This window comes from Pipistrellus kuhlii, unplaced genomic scaffold (genome assembly GCF_014108245.1).
Source record: "Pipistrellus kuhlii isolate mPipKuh1 unplaced genomic scaffold, mPipKuh1.p scaffold_m20_p_12, whole genome shotgun sequence".
NCBI lineage: Eukaryota > Metazoa > Chordata > Mammalia > Chiroptera > Vespertilionidae > Pipistrellus > Pipistrellus kuhlii.
The window spans coordinates 7,701,163-7,718,999 of record NW_023425427.1 but is presented as its reverse complement, the minus strand read 5'-3'; the positions used below and the strand labels follow the sequence as shown (position 1 = coordinate 7,718,999).

General features: G+C 41.3%; 1 protein-coding gene across 1 annotated transcript; it reads right to left on the bottom strand.

Annotated features, from left to right (window-relative positions):
* Positions 1-362: 362 nt before the first annotated feature.
* TXNDC8 (thioredoxin domain containing 8) lies at positions 363-17,431 on the bottom strand. The gene is made up of 6 exons (XM_045580290.1): positions 17,411-17,431; positions 16,830-16,998; positions 13,778-13,920; positions 12,537-12,596; positions 10,258-10,323; positions 363-566 (listed from the first exon to the last, which is right to left on the bottom strand). Exons 1-6 carry the CDS (start codon positions 17,429-17,431, stop codon positions 504-506), a joined length of 522 nt encoding a protein of 173 aa, XP_045436246.1. The 3' UTR covers positions 363-503.
* Positions 17,432-17,837: the final 406 nt, after the last annotated feature.

The window sequence follows — 17,837 nt, the reverse complement described above, 5'->3', positions numbered from 1 at the left end:
GCTTTTGTTTTTGAGGGATTTAAACAAAATTATAGTATCATTTTAGAAAGGCAACGAGGGAGAGAAATATGCTGGAAAAGAATTTTGAACCACGAACAATGGCTTTATTGGGAAGAAGCCTCTGTATATTTGGAGTGCCCGGGCAATGAGGCATTTATTGGTTTCTAGATCACTGTGAAGAATCCCATCTTTGGTGATCTCTGGAGCCATCCCAATGACCTGATATTAAGTAGCTGGACAGGGTCTCTGTTGTGAAGGCCATAACAATATTGCCTCAGGAATGTGCTCAATGGAAAGGACATCTTAGAGAATGGGAATGACCACAATCTCTGATAGCCCAAGGCTATTAAGAATTTCTCAGTGAGCGGCAAGCAGAAAATTCAACTTGCAGCGCATTAGGAGAGAGCACAGTTGAATATCACAATATTTGCTGGAAATGAAAACACAAACACTTGGCTGTGGGCTTTAAAATGCTGCAAGTGTATTTTGTCTTGGAGATCAGGTTACATTAGTTCTTGAATCTTCAATTCTAATTTGCTAGCATCAGCTCCACAAAATTCAAAAATCTGTTCACAAATACACAAAGGTGAAACGTTTATTGGTTCAAATATTGCAAAGATGTTGAAGCTTTGAGGAGTTCTGTTCCTGCTTGTAAAAATTATCCTCTACTCATTTTTATCATCTACACAATACTTTAAATAGAAACACGCATTAAACACATTAAACTCATGATGCTTTCGTTGTTGGGCACCTTTTCAAAATGGTGTATGCTAGTGTTTTGCCAGACTTCCAGAATTCTCCATGACATTCCTCTACACTAAGGTCTAAGACGTAGATGTTGTTGGCAGTGAGGAAACCCAGTCACTGAAATCCACTGGTATTGAGGGCTTGTTAACTTACAAAGAGGATTTTCTGAAGTCAAAAAATCCACTTGGACTTCCCATCCACTTATGTTTGCTCAGGTAATGGTATTGCAATCATTGCTTCTAAGCAGCGCATTTTCTTTCCAAATGTTCGGGTCTCTGAATCAGGGTGCAACTCACAGTGAATGGGATGTTCTATTTGCAACACTTCAGTAGCATATGAAGAAGGGTGCATCTTAGATATGATGAAATAGGAAAGCTATATTCATGGTCATTTCAGTACCAATTGTCTGAGGTAGATGGAGAGAAAGAACAGTGTGGGTAAACTGAGGCTGGGACTTGAATTTCTAGTGAGGGAGGTTTCATCAGGAAAAAAAAAAAGGTGTTTGGACATTGGAGCAGGGGGTTGGAAAAGGTTAGAACTGACTTCACAAAGCTTACTGTGCGGCAGAGAAGAAACTATCCCCACATCAAATGATTCCTCGTCCCCAGCACAGAGTCCGGGGACTTCCTGTGGGCATCATAGCTCATTCTATTCCTTTAAAGTAAAACCCCTGTCTTGTGGCTTGCTCTGGATCCCATTTCACTTACCGGCTTTCTCTCGTCTCCACTTCTATAGCAGCAAATTGCTCTTTTGATTCTCGTGAATAGGTTTACCTAAGTGTGGGTGCAGAATTTCATGATTTATCTGGGCTGTCTGGTTTGCAGCCATCTCCTCTAAAAAAGTTCTCTTAGGCTTGGCCACCGGGGGGAGGAGGGTGTCAGAAGGGGTCTGTATGAGTCTCTCTTTGCCAAGAGTCAGGTGGCAGCTGGATGGTGGCTCTAGGAATGAGGAGAGTCCCATAGTCCTCTGAGGCAGAGCAGGTATGCTGGCAAGAACACAGGCAGGGCCTGGCCACCTGAGTGACCGACCTTGTCAGGGCGCAGGAAGAAGATACTGAGCTCAGCTAAGTGGCCAGAGTGCTAAGTGCATTCATTGCCAGGAAGCCAGCGGCCCGTGAGGCAAGGTGCTGTGAGAGAAACACCTTGCCTCGTGGGGAAAAGGCTTTTTACATTTCTTTTCACTTGGAGGCATCAGGACACCCCTGATAGCTCAACCAGGTCTTAAAAGAGCGCCACCCGCTGCCTCTCAGCAGCGCTGCGGTGGGCTGCAGGGTGTGAGCGGTCCCGGGGTTTCCCCTTGGGAGCTGGAGGCAGACAGCCTAGGTCTGCAGTCCTCCTCTAGTGGCGTCTGCCTTAGAGCCCTGCCCTACCCCACTGCTTTAGGGTTTGACTACCGCGAGCAGAAGAGAGACACTGGCAAGGAAGGGAGGGAACTTCCCAAGGTGAGTCTGTCCCCCATGACCACCTCCATGTGTTTCTAGACAGTCCCCCGGACCCCCAGCAGTCTAGAAGAAAATAATTCTGGTATCTTTTTTTTATTTTTATTTTAAGACAGGTCAAGGGGTTTTATAAGGGTGGTGATGTCACAGCTTTGGCTGGCCCTGATTGGTTGGGTGAGGGCTAGCGTCCAGTTACACAAAATGGAGGATAGCTCCCGCCCTAATTCTGGGATCTTTATGGAAATAAATTCAGGGGAGCTGATTGTGCCTGCTTATTTTAGGACCTCCCCTACCGCCAAAGGGCATCGTGGAGACAGAGAGAGTTTAGGGCCATTGAAGAAGGGCTTCTTTTCTAGAGGAGACTGTCCCTCCTGCAGGGATGGTACCAGCTGGGGAGGATGGGGTAAGAAGTGGGAGGGCACAGCCCAGAAGAGAATTTCCAGGCAGGGGTGTCTCCAGGAAGGGGATTTCCAGGGAGATGTCCCCTGGTCCTGTGCTGTGACACCAGGACAGTCTCCAAGGGCAGCCAGAAGCCACAAGTGCAACAAGAGCCTTGGTCACTGTGGAATTTGACCCCTTTTTCTTCTAGATACACTGAACCCAGTGCAGGCACCATCACCGCCCCTGTTACCCGAGCCCAGAAACCAATGTCACATCTAAAAAATTCATATGCACTCAGACAGGATTCAGAACTCATCAGCTTTCGCCTGGACTTCAGCAACGGCTTATTATCATAATATAAATGTCTCTAGTCTTGTGCCTCTAAAGTCCCTTCATTCCCCTTGAAATTCAGAAAACACAATTCCGGTCATGCTATCCTCCTATGTGAAATTCCTCAGTGTTTCTCTATCATCATTAAATCCAAGCTTCTTACCACGGATTCCTTGATTTTATCCTGTCTACATCGAATGCCGCCGCGTACCATCAGCTCTGAACCTTAGCAACACTTTCTAGATGAATTCATTTAACAAGTACTTAAACGACAAGTACCTAGGACAAGCCAGACAAAACAAAGTTCCCTCAAGGAGCTCATAGTCCAGGGATAATTTAGTGATTCGTTACCTTCATTATATTATCATCAAACAATTCCTGACACATACTGATGCTATTTCATAGTTTTGTTTCTTCTGTAAGCTCACAGTACCCTGGCATTCCATTGGTAAAAAAAAAAAATAAAAAATAAAAAATGATTTTGTCACCTTCCTTCCCCATTAGTCCAAGGATGGGAGCTGTACCTTATTCTTTCCACCACATGTTTAGCATCCAGCCCAGAGCCTTACACCTAGGCTCTCTGTGAATGGTGTTAGGCCTGAGTGGAGCAAAGCTGATTCCGGGCACTAAAGTACAGGTCTGACACTCTGGGCAGTGCTAAGCTTCCAGGCGTCCTCAAACTTTTTAAAGTGGGGGCCAGATCACGGTCCCTCAGAGAGCTGGAGGGCCGGACTATATGAACTACTAATTCCTACTATAACACTTCGGCTGTGCTCACTGCCCAAAAAACCTGGCGGGCCGGATAAGACTCCTCTGTGGGCCGCATGTGGCCCGCGGGCCGTAGTTTGAAGACCCCTGCTTCAGGCATTAGAAGGCACACAGTTCTCACACTGTGCCCTAGTTTATTCTTGCTCTGCCCAGTATGCCAGAGGCAAATGTTGCATTTGTGTGTCTTTATCTAGCACGGACCTTGCACACAGGAGCTTAATGAATGCAGATAACAAAGGAGGAACAGCTTCCTGAGAAGAGCTTATTTCATAGGTAGCTCTATTTAAAAAAAAAAAATACACAGATAATATATACACACAACTAGCATATTCTTTCTGCCCAAATGTTTTCTCATTTCAACCTGACTATTTGGCCATGTCTCTTAAAGGCACCCTCCACTCTGAAGCATTAGGGAGTACGTTTACTTCTGTCTTCTCCCAGCCTGCATTTCCCTTGTGCTGCTGGCACCCTCCTGGTGACTGCCAACCACATTTATAAGCTCAGGCCACAGAGACCTCTGGACATGGGGTGGCTGTCCATGCACAACAGAAACACCTGTGTGCAACATCAGTTAAAAAAAAAAACCTCTTACTCGGTCATTTTCAAATACACATAAAAATAGACCAATGAAACCAACTTCCCCATTTGCCCATCACCCAGCTGCAACCAGAGGCAGGGTTTCTTTCTTTCTTTCTTTCTTTCTTTCTTTCTTTCTTTCTTTCTTTCTTTCTTTCTTTCTTTCTTTTCTAAAAACACCAAATCTTCTATAAAACATCTATTACTGTTACTAGGAAAATGCAAAGAGGCTGGAGTCAGTGGTCCCTTCTTAACAGACAGACAAATGAAGGAGTCTGATTACTGATGCCCTCAGAGAATAATTATAATAAAACTAGAGGCCCGATGCATGAAATTCGTGCAGGAGTAGGCTTTTGTAGCTGCAGGCAGCTGCCTCAGTCCCTCCCTCTAAGCCGAGGTGGCTGCAGCCCTGGCCTCTTCCGGGAGGACGTCTGGTCTAATTAGCATATTATGCTTTTATTATGATAGATGCTATGGCCCATTGGTAGGCAGTGTGGTTGAGTGGATACTAAAGTTATATTTGGACCCATTGTATGAAAATTTGAGTATTTTCCCGCCATCTGTACTGAGTTCAGACCAGTGACAACAACAACAAAATCCTCAAAGCAACAGCAACAATAACAATACAAACAAAAAAGCCCAACCCACTGGCCCACATGAGACATGTTGTGGGGAGAGGTGTAGAAATGTTTATATGTACAATACATGTTTGTAATCTGTAATGACAAGATGTTCTTTTTCTTTACGGATGTTTTATGGACTAAGGCAGTCAGTTTTATTAACAAGATGGGAAGGATATGTCTAATAGGAGAACTTTTAAAAGTCCCTTAACCTTGTACTTCAAGGTGGACAGTGTTGATTAGCTTGTTCCTACCTTGGCCACTTCTCTGACTCCACCCAGACCCATTCCTTCCCTAGGTGTTTGCACACTTCCCCTTTGACTTTCCCAACAGCCAGCCGGACCTTGCAGATGTGAGCAGGTTGGTTAAGATTCTTGGAGCAAAAGCAAACCAAGAAGCCAGGGCCTCCTTGGAACAGTCTGTTTCAAACAGCTTGGATTTCTACGGATGTGAATTCAAGAACAGAGCATGCAAAAGCGCTCTATCATCTTTTTTCTTCTTCTAATCCACATTGCACCTTTTCTCAGCTTGTTCCAATAGCGAGATTTCAGGTAAACACTAACTTCATTCTGTTGTAGCTAATTTTGAAACTCAGTGTGTGTGTGTGTGTGTGTGTGTGTGTGTGTGTGTGTGTGTATCTTAGAGCCTTGGTGGCATAAATAATGACCAAAGTGCTTTTCTCCTTCTGTGTCAGAGTTAGACAAGCTTTTTTGTAAAGGGGCTGATAATACCTCCTTTAGCTTTGCAGGCCATGTGGTCTCTGTCGAAACTATTCAAATCTGCTATGTGGTTCGAAAGTAGCCACAGGCAATGTTGAAACAAACGGGCAAGGTTGTGTTCCAGTAACATGTTATTTACAAAAACTGGTGGAGGGTGAGGTTTGGCCTTCGGGCTGTAGCTGGCCAACCCGTAATCTCTGTCACCAGAGGACGCTGTTGAGGGCACACAGGAAGGTGCGTGGGAGCTAGTGACTCAGTACAGTGTGGCTTTCTCTTAAAGGGGACGTGGGGCATGAGTCCAATGTAGGAATTCATTTCAAGCCCCACTAGAATAGGAAAAGAAGTTTTTGACTTTAGTTGGAGGAAGCCAGGGCTGCGAGGGAAGCCTGGGTCCCGGGTGCCGAGGGAAGCTGGTGCCACCAGCGAAGGAAGGAAGGCCTACTCTCTCAAGAATTTCTAGTATTATTAAAATATGAGGCCTCTGGTATTTTATATTTTAATGATATTAGAAATTAATGCAAAAATCCATGATAAACAAAACATCAAACATTCAAATGAAGACAGGATTCTTTCCTACACTTTCAATATCCTGCTCTTACCTCAGCCTAATAATCCCTGCCCTGGAGAAAAGAGGTACAAAGCCATTACTGCCTTTGAGTTGCTAACACAGAGAGCAGCACCTTTGGCAACAGCCCCAAAGCTTGCTAAATGGCCAAGAGTGCTCGCTGCACTTTTCCGGCTTTCCCTCCATCTCACTCAGTTCTTGCCTCCTCCAGTCAATTACCCTTGGCCCGTGGATCAGCTGCTTATGGAGCTGATATGCAACCCCTTTTAGTGATCTGCACCCTTTGGGACCTTGAAGGCCATGGGAGAGTTCTTTTTTCCCTTCTCACACAGGACCCTTCCTTAAACCTGTTAACCGGGGAGTTCCCTTTTTAATGATGCAACCTGTAATGGGCGCGTACTCTTTCACTAGGACGTGTCAGTACATTACGCCTGGAGGACATAATTTCATATTTTTTTAAAATTTATTCTTAATGAAAATAAATGAAATATATATATATATATATATATATATATATATATATTCGTTTATTTATATATATAAAACACAAAGAAAAATACAAAATTACAAAAAAAGTAGAAAAGAATACCGATATAAAAAAATGGACACGTCAATTAAAAAATTATAAATTTTACAAACAATGATAAAGATTACAAAAAATAGCTGAAACCGGTTTGGCTCGGTGGATAGAGTGTCGGCCTTCGGACCTAAAGGTCCTGGGTTCGATTCCAGTCAAGGGCATGTACCTTGGTTGCCGGCACATCCCCAGTGGGGGGTGTGCAAGAGGCAGCTGATCAATGTTTCTCTCTCATCTCATCGATATTTTTAACTATCCCCCCCTTTCCTTCCTCGCTGTAAAAAAATCAATAAAATATTAAAAAAAAAAGATTACAAAAAATATATACAGTCCCTCTTGGGGCGCAACATATATTTCAAGGACGTATTAATACCCATTCCCGATATTGTTTACGTTTGACGTATTTATAGGTCCCGCTCGGTTAACAAGTTAACAACTTGGATGTCGCTGGGTCGGTAACTCCCCAATGCTAAGACGACTTAGCTTATTATAGTTATTCAAAGAGCTGTCGAGATATCTCACAACAGTTATTTCCAAATTTCTCTCTATTTCTACATTTTCAGGAAGATAGGTACACAGGGAGACCCTAGCAGCTGTTTTGTACCAAGTCCAGTGCTCGGGCACCTTATGTACACTTTCATGACAATCAAAGACACAAGATAGAGTCCTGTTTTACAGAGCAGAACATTGAATCTCAAGGTGGTTAAAGCATAGTCCCAAGGTCACATACTATTGTAATAAGAGGAAGAATTGGGATCCAACCTACAGCTGTCTGACTCCAGAAATGGTGGAAATGAGTATCTGCAGATACTCTTTTTAGCAGGCGAGTCAAGCACGACTTTCTATGAGCTTGACAGTGAGAGCATTTGGGAGGTGATTTTCCAGGAACCACCCTGCTCTTCACTTCCTACTGTCTCACTTATGGTCCCTGCCTGACCCTTGAGGACACTGAGTGTGTGACTCCTGCCTCCAACACCGGCCTCTTTTTAGCACACAATGTTGCTGCCTACTTAGAATTCTTTTCACCCCTCTCCCTGCTTCAAGGAGCATACTTGCTAGAAATGACTTCCACGACCTCCGACCTCCACAAGGGCCTTGTGCTTCAGGAGGCAAATGTTACCTCCCACTTATGACAAGAGCTCAGGTCTTCTGAATTATTGTTTTGCGAATAATTCATTGATTAGCATCTACCTCTCCATATCTCATCATTCTCAGGAGAGGACTGACGTGCATTTTATTCTAACAAAGAATAAAAGGAGGAACCGACAGCTGACAGTGGCCCCTATTCACGCAGTTGGCCAAGACTTGCTAAGTCTTTGTCATTCTACCTTTCCCTCCTCCATGGACGTACACCAATTTTGATCTGGAACTGAAGCCTTAACCAAGGGGATCTATTGATCACCTTCAGAGGCTCATCAAATACCCTAGTATTACATGCACATTCTGATTTATGTGCATTTTGCTGGATAGAGTTTATAGGCTCTCAAGAGGGTTTATAAACCAAATTTATGAACTACTTTACAATGAAATACAGTATAAAATTCTGGTTACAAAAACCAGGGAAGGTTTTGGATGCCCCACTTGGAAGACCCCACAACAACAGACTTTTTTTAAAAAAAAACAACACACAGTTACTCTTACTAGAACACTAAGGAGCACACCAGGCAGGAACAAGCCCACTTTATAACCTGCAATAGGTTTTGGCTGTCCTGTGCCCTAAAACTGAGAAACAAAGACAGCTATTGTTTATAGGGCATCTCTGCCATGTGTTTGTTCAACCTCTGGATGGAAACTGCCAGCACTAAGAAATGCTCATTGAAACAGCATGGCCCCAGGTCATTGTTACATGGCTGAATTGGCTTTAGCTTTTTAACGTTTTATTTTGTTTATGTTCTATATACCTTGAAGGTATTTGAAATAAGCTAGAATCAAGAGCAAGACAGAATAATGGAACCTTGAAAGGATGATGCTGTGTAGAGAATGCCAGAAACCTGGCTAAGGGAGGCCTTGGTATCTGAGTGACGGAGGTAAGGCGGAGGTTCTTGACAGCAATGGGAAAACAGAAACCCAAGGGATTCCCTAAGCCTTCTGATTGAATGCAAGGGAGAGGACTATATTTTTAAGGGAGGCAGACATTTTCCAAAGTCTATGATCTAAAAGGAATTGCCATAAGGATTTTGGTACAATCTACATTAAAAATAAAAGGGCCAGTGGTTCTTTGCCAGTGAATGGAGGCCCGGAGCAGAATAGAAAGAATTCGGTCAAGATGTGGTGGATGAATGGGTTTAAGAAGTAGATAAAAGAGGGGAAAACACAAACAAAATGAGATGTAGGCGGGGTGGTTATGAATGTATATATTAAATAGCTTCAATTTTCAAGTAAAAGCTCACAAGAGGGACTAGGTAGTCTTTTTTTTTTTTTTAAACATAATTTAAATCTATTATACTGATTATATACAGTAAACATATACAAATAGAAGCTGAGTATAAAATTCTACAGCTAGCATAGCATATCATGTGCTTTTATTCTTCATATTGCAGACATACTCTTTAGAGAGTTTAAGCATGATTTTTTTTTTACTGTACATGTATTCTTCATAAAAATTTTTAATTGATACTATTTCATAGCGTAGATATATCATAAATCACTTAGCCATTCTACTAAAAAAATAAGGCATCTGGCTTCCTTCCATATTTTATTAGCAATAATGTGACAATCACTATGCACATAGCTGTTTATCTATCCTTGCAGTATATCTGAAGCAAAATTTCCCAACAATGGAATTATGTGTGAAGGGCAATTAAATGTTTGTTTCTCTGAACAGAGTTGCATAATGTATGCACAGTCATCCATGTTCTCAGCCATTTTTCAATTGAAAATTACCAGTGTTATCACACACCAAGTATTTCAGACATTTCATTCCATTGATATCTTCATGAGATTATGTACCGAGTGATTAAAGTGTGTCAGGATGGGTCTAAAAACTTAACTCATGCTACTTCATTTAATTCTCATATCCTCTTCATGAGGGGAAAAGCTTATGATGATTCATGTTTTTATAGCCAGGGAAACTAAGACCCAAAGGGGTTCTTAACTTCACTTCTAGAAAGTGGTGGCTCTGGTGCTTGGACCATAGAAATCTGAATCCAGAACCTACCTTGTCCACCAATGGACTTTATAGCCTTGCGATGGTTTTTGCTTAATTAACATTTCCCCAACTGTTGTTAAAAATGTGTATACATTTTGCATGACAATTTCATCATGTCCTTTTTTTGTGAGATTTCTTTTGAAGGGTTCTGCCTCAGATAGAGATAAGAGTGGAGTATTTCTTACGAATTTGGACACCTCAGAGGGTTTGAATAGGGAGATCTATTATAATTCATGCATTTTTTTTTTTACGCATTGCCAATATGTAAAGTTCAGAAACTAAGAATTACATTGCTAGGTATTAAAAACAAACACAGTGGTTTCATCCTTTTGAGACTCTGATAGTTCTATAATCTCTTTCAACTTTGTCAGTTATCATGGAAACATACCTTTTTGGATTGCTTGTAAAACTGAAATGTGGGTATTACTCTGACATTACAAATGTGGGCCAGATCCTGGGAAAGGAAAGAAAGGGCATGGAGTCACAACTTTGGTATCCTCTGTCTTTTTTAAAAAATATATTTTTAATTAAATTTTTACAGAGAGGAAGGGAAAAAGATAGAGAGTTAGAAACATCGATGTGAGAGAAACATTGATCAGCTGCCTCCTGCACACCCTCCACTGGGGATGATCCCATAACCAAGGTACATGCCATTGGTCAGAATTGAACCCGGGACCCTACAGTCCGCAGGCCAATGCTCTTTCCACTGAGCCAAACCAGTTTTGGCTGGTATCCTCTGTCTTTACTAAGCATGGAGCTTGGTGATTTCTCAGGAGATCGGTATGAAAGCTCAGGGACAGCAGACATTTATAGATTCTCCTGCCAACAACTTTTCTAACATATCAAAGCTCCCAGAAATGTTACAATAAAAAATGATTGTGCCCAGCATTCTTGAGCTTTATTACCCGGAGCTGAGAGGTGAGAGATGGAAGCCAAGACAGAATGGATTGAATGACTAAATGCGCTCTGTTTTGAGAGTTTACAAAAGATCGCAGAGAGCCCCAATGGAACAGGGAGAATATTGCAAGCACAAAAACTAAAAGGAAGAGTAAAGGTATCTATAACTCACACTTGAGGCATGCGGTTATCTGACGGTCTTCCATTTTAAGTACATGACTTACCTGTTTCTTTTACTTTTTATTTTTTTTTAAACCTTCACTGACCACCTATGTAAAAATTCTAGAACAAAAACCCAAGACAAACGTAAAAATTTCAGTTGTGTCAAACTGTTAAAATCTGCTTTCAATGCCAGTTTTTATTTATGTTGTTTACAGTTGAAAGAAAATTGGCCATCCACAGAATCAACAGAATTGAGCTTTTCTCCATAAAATTCTTAGCACTTTATGGCACCAAATCTCTCTCCTGTCACCTACAGCGCGCGCGCGCGCGCGCGCGCGCGCACACACACACACACACACACACACACACACACACACATTAAATTATAATTTCCATGACAACAACTAATAAATAAATTGCTATCAGGAAAGAAAATTGTGCATTTTGGTTAACCTTAAAAGACAAAGAGCTACAAAAAAAAAAAAAAAAAAAAAGCAAGCAATAATGAATGCGTTAGTAAGGTTGTGGAGAAATCAGAATACTCAGATGTTGCTGGTGGGGCTGTAAAATGGTTTGTCAATTCCTTAAAAATTTCAACATAGAGTAACCATAGGACCCAGCAATTCCACTCCTAGATATATACCCACGAGAACAGAATACGTATGAAAGGGCAGAGTGGGTGAATAGCAGATTTTTCATTATTCTGAAGCTCAAATTTAACCTAAGGTATGAATAGGTCACTAGTTAATGGTACTTTTCCTCATTATAAGTGGACAAATGTTGGGAAGAGTAATTCTGCAGACACACTGTGTGCATTATTAATAAGGCACATTTTGATTGGAGACCCATGGCTCATTATTTTGGAGGGGGATGGGCTGAGAAAGGACACAAGGGAAGGATTTCCTGGAATTGCTTGTGAGTTTTAGAAAACTCCCAAAAAAAAAAAAAGAGATATAGCTAGAGAAAAGTAAAATATATTAATGTGTGTGTAATGCTGCCCAGCTGACGTGGCTCAGTCACTGAGCGTGGACCTATGAACCAGGCTGTCAGGGCACATGCCTAGGTTGCGGGCTCAATCCCTAGTAGGGGGCGTGCAGGAGGCAGCCAACTGATGATTCTCTCATTGATGTTTCTATTTTTCTCTTCTTTTCCTCTTCTCAAATGAAATCAATAAAAAGATATTTAAAAAATAAAATGTGTGTAATGCATTGAGTTAGAAATTGATTAACAATAATCTATTACAGGGGCGAAATTACTTTTTGCCTCGATCTCACCTCTAGCCATCTGGTATTGCCTGCCTCCAGCCACCCCACGGAGCAGGTTTCCAGCAGAGTCCAGAGAACACTGGGACACCTCAGAGATGTCAGCTACAGTATGAGCGGGGAGGGGAGGAAGGGCGGCAGGAGAGCCACACATTCGCTGGCTTTTTGTTTGTTTGGTTTTTTTAAAGCTATACAAAACATACAAGAGCATTATGAGGGAGTTTTCAATATTTTATCAGGAAGAATTGTGAAATTCTACTTGACTTTAGATGGACTATAATTACTGACCCAATGCTCTCAAGGACATCACATTTGGGCTTTACGTGGAAGGATTTCAGACTCTTACCCGAGAATCGTCGACATCCACATTAGCAAATAAAACATTTTGGTAATGGAGAGACATTGCCTTGAAAAATAAAAGAACAAACATTTCCTGTTAGCTTAGTGTTAATATTAAACTACACATTATATATATATATATATATATATATATATATATATATATATATATATATATATTTTTTTGCAAAACCAAGAAATGAACAAAAAGGGTGTTCAAGACAGCTAAGCATCATTCTGGCCTTTCACTGCTGCCTAGAATTTGAAGCACCAAAGTCAAATGTCAGATAATGCCAAGGTCAAGCAAAGGTCCATGGTAGAACCAGAGACTGAAGAACCAAACTGAAGACCAGAGTTTCAAAGTTGGAAAAGAACACAAAGCAAATAAATAATGAAATGTGTATGGTAGACCCGGATACCCTGTGGGATGGAGGGAGAGATGGTGGCTTTTTCCTAGGGGAGGGGGGGGGGGAGTGGGAGGGAGGGAGTGAGAGAATATGTCTTCTGTAGTCTGAAAAATACGAAAAATACAGATCTCTGCCTTTACTTTCTCTTACTTAGGTCCTTTCTGATCAGGCCTCAGCCTCCTTTTTGAAACTCATTTGAGGCCACTTCCACTGTGCACATTGTAAGTTTGCCTCACAGACTGCTTGCCTCACCTTGAACACACCAAGCAATTTGTAACGTTTCCTTTCCAGAAATGCTCTGAATTATATGCCTGATGATTCACTCAGCCCAGGGTTAGCAAACTATGCACTGGGCATTTAAAATATATATATGATTATATTTTACTAAGTAGAATATTTTACTTAGTAGAATATTTTACTAAAATATTTAATAAGGTAGATCAAAGATACAAAAGAAATATGATGTAAGGGATATATGTTTTGATAATAGGGTTGAAGGATTGGGGGTAGTTTATTTTTTCATGTTATAATTTTTAAAAGTATCATGTTTATCTAGAATCTAATCCAATATTGAGAAGTTCTGAACTCAGGAACTTTGGTAAAATGTCATTATTATGAATAATCCATTCACTTGTACAATTGTCTCCTTTTGCACATCTGATGTTCCTTGGAGAATTATCCATAGACAAATAGTCTTAATCTTCTGGGGTGTGTACCATAATTTCATAATGGCTCATAAGTGCCACACTTAAGATTTTTCTGGGAACAATATTTGGGGACTTTGAATTCATGCACATTAAATTCCTTCTAAAGCTGTGAAATAGAGACTGATGATACTTACATGAACAAGAGGACAAATCTTTTTGCAAGGACCACACCACTTTGCTGAAAATTCAACCACCACAAGTTTGCAGCCGGCAGATTTCAAAAGTGTTTTTAATTCTTCCTGAGACCAGAACATAAATGAGGAAATGTGCACAATCACTGAGACTCATAAAGTTTTACAAAGTATAAAATGACAGGTTAGTTCTTAAACACCTTAACCAGCTTCCCCACATCATTGTTCTCTAGGTGGCCCAACCTTTTCTAAATGTCCCAGAGGTCAAATATATTAACCTTTTAAGTACACATAGCGATGGACTGCTCCCCTGCAAATTAGGATTGTTGGTAATGGTTGTTTACCTGTGGGGAGAAAATGGGATTGGCCAGCGAGAGATGAGGGGTGAAGGGTGAGGTTGCATGGTTCAAGGTGAACATCTATATTTGATTTTTTGTGTGTCATTTCTCACCAGAGGATATTTTTCCATTAACTTTTAGAGAAAGTGGAAGGGAGGAGGAGGAGGAGGCAGAGGAGAGAGAGAGAAACATTGTTATGAGAGAGACACATTGATTGGTTACCTCCTGCATGGGCTTGACCAGGGCTGAGGATGGAGCCTGCAACCGAGGTTTGTGCCCTTGACTGAAATGGAACCCAGGACACTTCAGTCCGCAGGCTGATGCTCTATCCACTGAACCAAACAGGCTAGGGCTATATTTGATTTTCTAAACAAGGACCTAATCACACATTAATAGTGAGATTTAAAAGAATAACTAATCTAACAACTTCAATTGCTTGTTTTGTTTGGGGGGAGTGATCATTGTTAAAGCTGTCATCAAAACCAAACATTTAATGGTTGGACATGCTTCCTGCTGAATGTCTTAAGTGAATTTTCCATCACCTGCCCATCTCATCTAAGTGTGCAGGGTTTCCCTTCCTGCCACCTCAGGTCACAGTATCTGTATTTGTTCGCTTTATGAACAGTGATGGTAGGGGCATGGCTTATCTCCCCACAAGCCCCTACAGAACTCAATCCAGATTCATTCCTTTACCTTCACGGACTCTGACTGGCACCGGATAAGTGATCTTGGAACGTTTAGTTAACTATATTTAGTAATATCTAGTGTTCTAGTCAAGATTTATTTTTCCTTTTCTGACTGGAATTGCAACAGTAGTTAACTTACTCTGTGTCTGGTATTCTCTCCCTTCATCTTTAAAACCACCCTATGGAGTTGGTGTTATTAGCATTATCTCCATTTTACAGATGAAAATGGATTAATTTTTCTCATGGCCAACCAGCTGGTGAGTGGTGTAGTTGGGTTTGCTAACCTAGGCAGCCTGATTCCAGGGTCAATTTTTCTTAACTGCTACACAGTCTCTTCCCAGTTCTTTACAGCAATGGAACTTCATCTCCCTCTCACAGGTCCTCATTGTATCATGTGTTCATCCCTGGACCAATCATTACATTGGGGGGATGAGATCACCAACTGGATTAAGTCAAGCAGGTCCTACCACTGGAATTAGGCAAGTGGTTAATTCCATACCAATGGCACATGGCCCTATGGGGTGGGCAAATGTAGGTTTACAGTTGTTCATATGGAAAAATATATAATACAAGAATAAAGTCTGTGTTTCATGTACTCACAACTGTAAAACTTCTTTTGCCCATCTCTGTATAATAGGGGAGCCTTGACGTGTACATTGCCATTTGGTTTAGTTTCAAGCAGGTGAAACTGATGGCTTAAAAAAGATACATTCTGGCCTAATCAGTTTGGTCAGTGGATAGAGTGTCAGCCTGCGGACTCTAGGCTCCCAGGTTCGATTCCACTCAAGGGCATGTAAGTTGGTTGTGGGCACATACCCAATAGGGGGTGTGCAGGGGGCAGCTGATTGATCTTTCTTATCGATGTTTCTAACTCTCTCTTCCTCTTTCGTCCTCTATGTAAAAAAAAAAATCAATAATATATATATATTTTTAAAAAAAGATACACTCCGTTCCATAATACTGATTCTTTAGGACAGCGATTTTCAACCGGTGTGCCTCAAGAATTTTTAAAATAGTCAATACCTAACTAGTGAGGGGGCACTGACCTATTTTTCCTTAGATTGTGAAATAAAAAGATGACAAGTGCCAACACAATAGCTGTCCAATGTGAAAGAATCAAAGTTATACCTATTTATTTTTTCCAATGGGCAAAAATATGTTTTCTTGATGTGCTACAGAATTTTAATAATTCATTTATGTGTGCATGAGGTGGAAAATGTTGAAAATTGCTGCTCTATGATATGGAAAAATTAACTTGTCAGGGAGCCACACCAGGACTCTATTGTTCAGTTGCTTCTGAAGTTATAAGGTAGATCCCATCCATCTTCACAAATCCCAACACCCCCACATCTCAGCAGCTGTTAGGGTATAAACTGGCCGAGTGTGAGTGATGAAGTTGGCTAAGTTCTCTGAAGAGAATATTCCCTAGTATATGCGTTGACTCAATATGTACCTATTGAGGCCTGTTCTATGCCAGGTCCTGGACATACTGCTAGGATAGAAAACAAGACAAAACATTCCCTGCCTTCATGGAACTTATATTTTAGAGGGGTAGCTGATGGTAGGATTGATGGAAAGATCAATGAGTAACATATATCGTGTGTTAGGCATCATTGCTAATAAAGAGAAAAGGAAAAGAATAGAGTTGGAAGAAATTATGGAAGCTGGGTTACAATTGTAGTTTGGATGGCCAAGGTCCACATCGATGAGAAGGGGGCTGCTGAATAAAGACATGGAGGAGAGAGCAGACCCCTCCTGAGGAGGTGATGGACAAGGCTTCTCAGGGTGGGTAGGCTTCTCAGGGAATGGGTTATACTGAGAGACTCCCAGAAAATTCAAAAACAAAGCACCAAAAGCATTAGCAAATGTGTGCTAATATATATATATATTTCAGAGAGGAAGGTAGAGGGAGAGAGAGATAGAAACATCAGAGATGAGAGAGAATTACTGATCATTTTTCCTATCCTACTCCATAGGAATCTCTCTTCTGTTCTCTTTCCCAGAATAAGAGAAGTACGTGAGCTCTTTTACCTCTAGAGAATTTTCCAAGTACAGCCAAGGTACAGTCTGTGGGATCAGAATGGGATATGTTAGGAGCTGGTCTGGATCTAGCCAGAGTCAGGGGTGAGAAATGAGCAATAGGGAGAGACAAAGCCCCTTTGGATCGATTTGCCCTTTGGCTATTCTTTAGGTGGTGCCACTTTTCAGAAACAGCATGAAGAACAAGCATTTCAAAATCTCCTCTTGCCACAAAGCAACAAATAACTCTTTTTTAAAGAGTGGAGAAATAACTTTTTTAAAAAATATGTTTTTATTGATTTCAGAGAGGGAAAGAGAGAGAGAGAGAGAGAGAGAGAGAGAGAGAGAGAAAGGAACATCAATGATGAGAGAAAAATATTGTTCAGCTGCTTCCTGCATAACCCACACTGGGGATTAAGCCTGCAACCTTGGCATGTACCCTGACCAGGAATCGAACCATGACTTCCCGGTTTATAGGTTGATGCTCAACCACTGAGCCATGCCAGCTGGGTGAAAAGAATTATTAAAGTTGATAAAAATCTGTTTCAGGATGGTCTCTATTGAAATATTCAATGAAGCCATTAAGTACTTACCTCGTCTTTAATATACTGCATCATGAGTTACACCAGGAAATTGCTGATGAAACTCTCCAGTTGGTTCAGCTGGCTCCCTGTAGCTGTGTCATATCATTATAGGACCTTAGCTGGAACTTGGGGGTAGCTTCTCTATGACATCATTAAATCTGACATCTCAGAACCTAGAACTTTGGCAGACTTAGAACTAATGTCGTTTTTATGCCATGACTATTAGTTGACGTGTGGTCAGCCAAGATTCAGCCAACTGCAGACGCAGTTATGTCTATTTTTGACCTCCTGAAACCCATTTACATACAGCCCTCTCCCTTCCCCAGGCCTGCAACCACCAAATGAGAACTCAGCAAGGTATCAGTAGATGGGTGAGCGTTATTATCAGTGAGAGTTGTGAAGGGGTTATTTTGCAGTTGAGGTAAACAATAACGCC

Bases quoted from the DNA above. Each gene is read 5' to 3' on its own strand.
- TXNDC8 (XM_045580290.1), bottom strand. From the start codon at position 17,431: ATGCAGTATATTAAAGACGAG. The intron at 16,999-17,410 runs GTAAGTACTTAA...GTTTCTGAAAAG, and splicing joins TGCAGTATATTAAAGACGAG to TGGCACCACCTAAAGAATAG. The intron at 13,921-16,829 runs GTAAAAGAGCTC...TATGAGTCTCAG, and splicing joins ACTTGGAAAATTCTCTAGAG to TGATTGTGCACATTTCCTCA.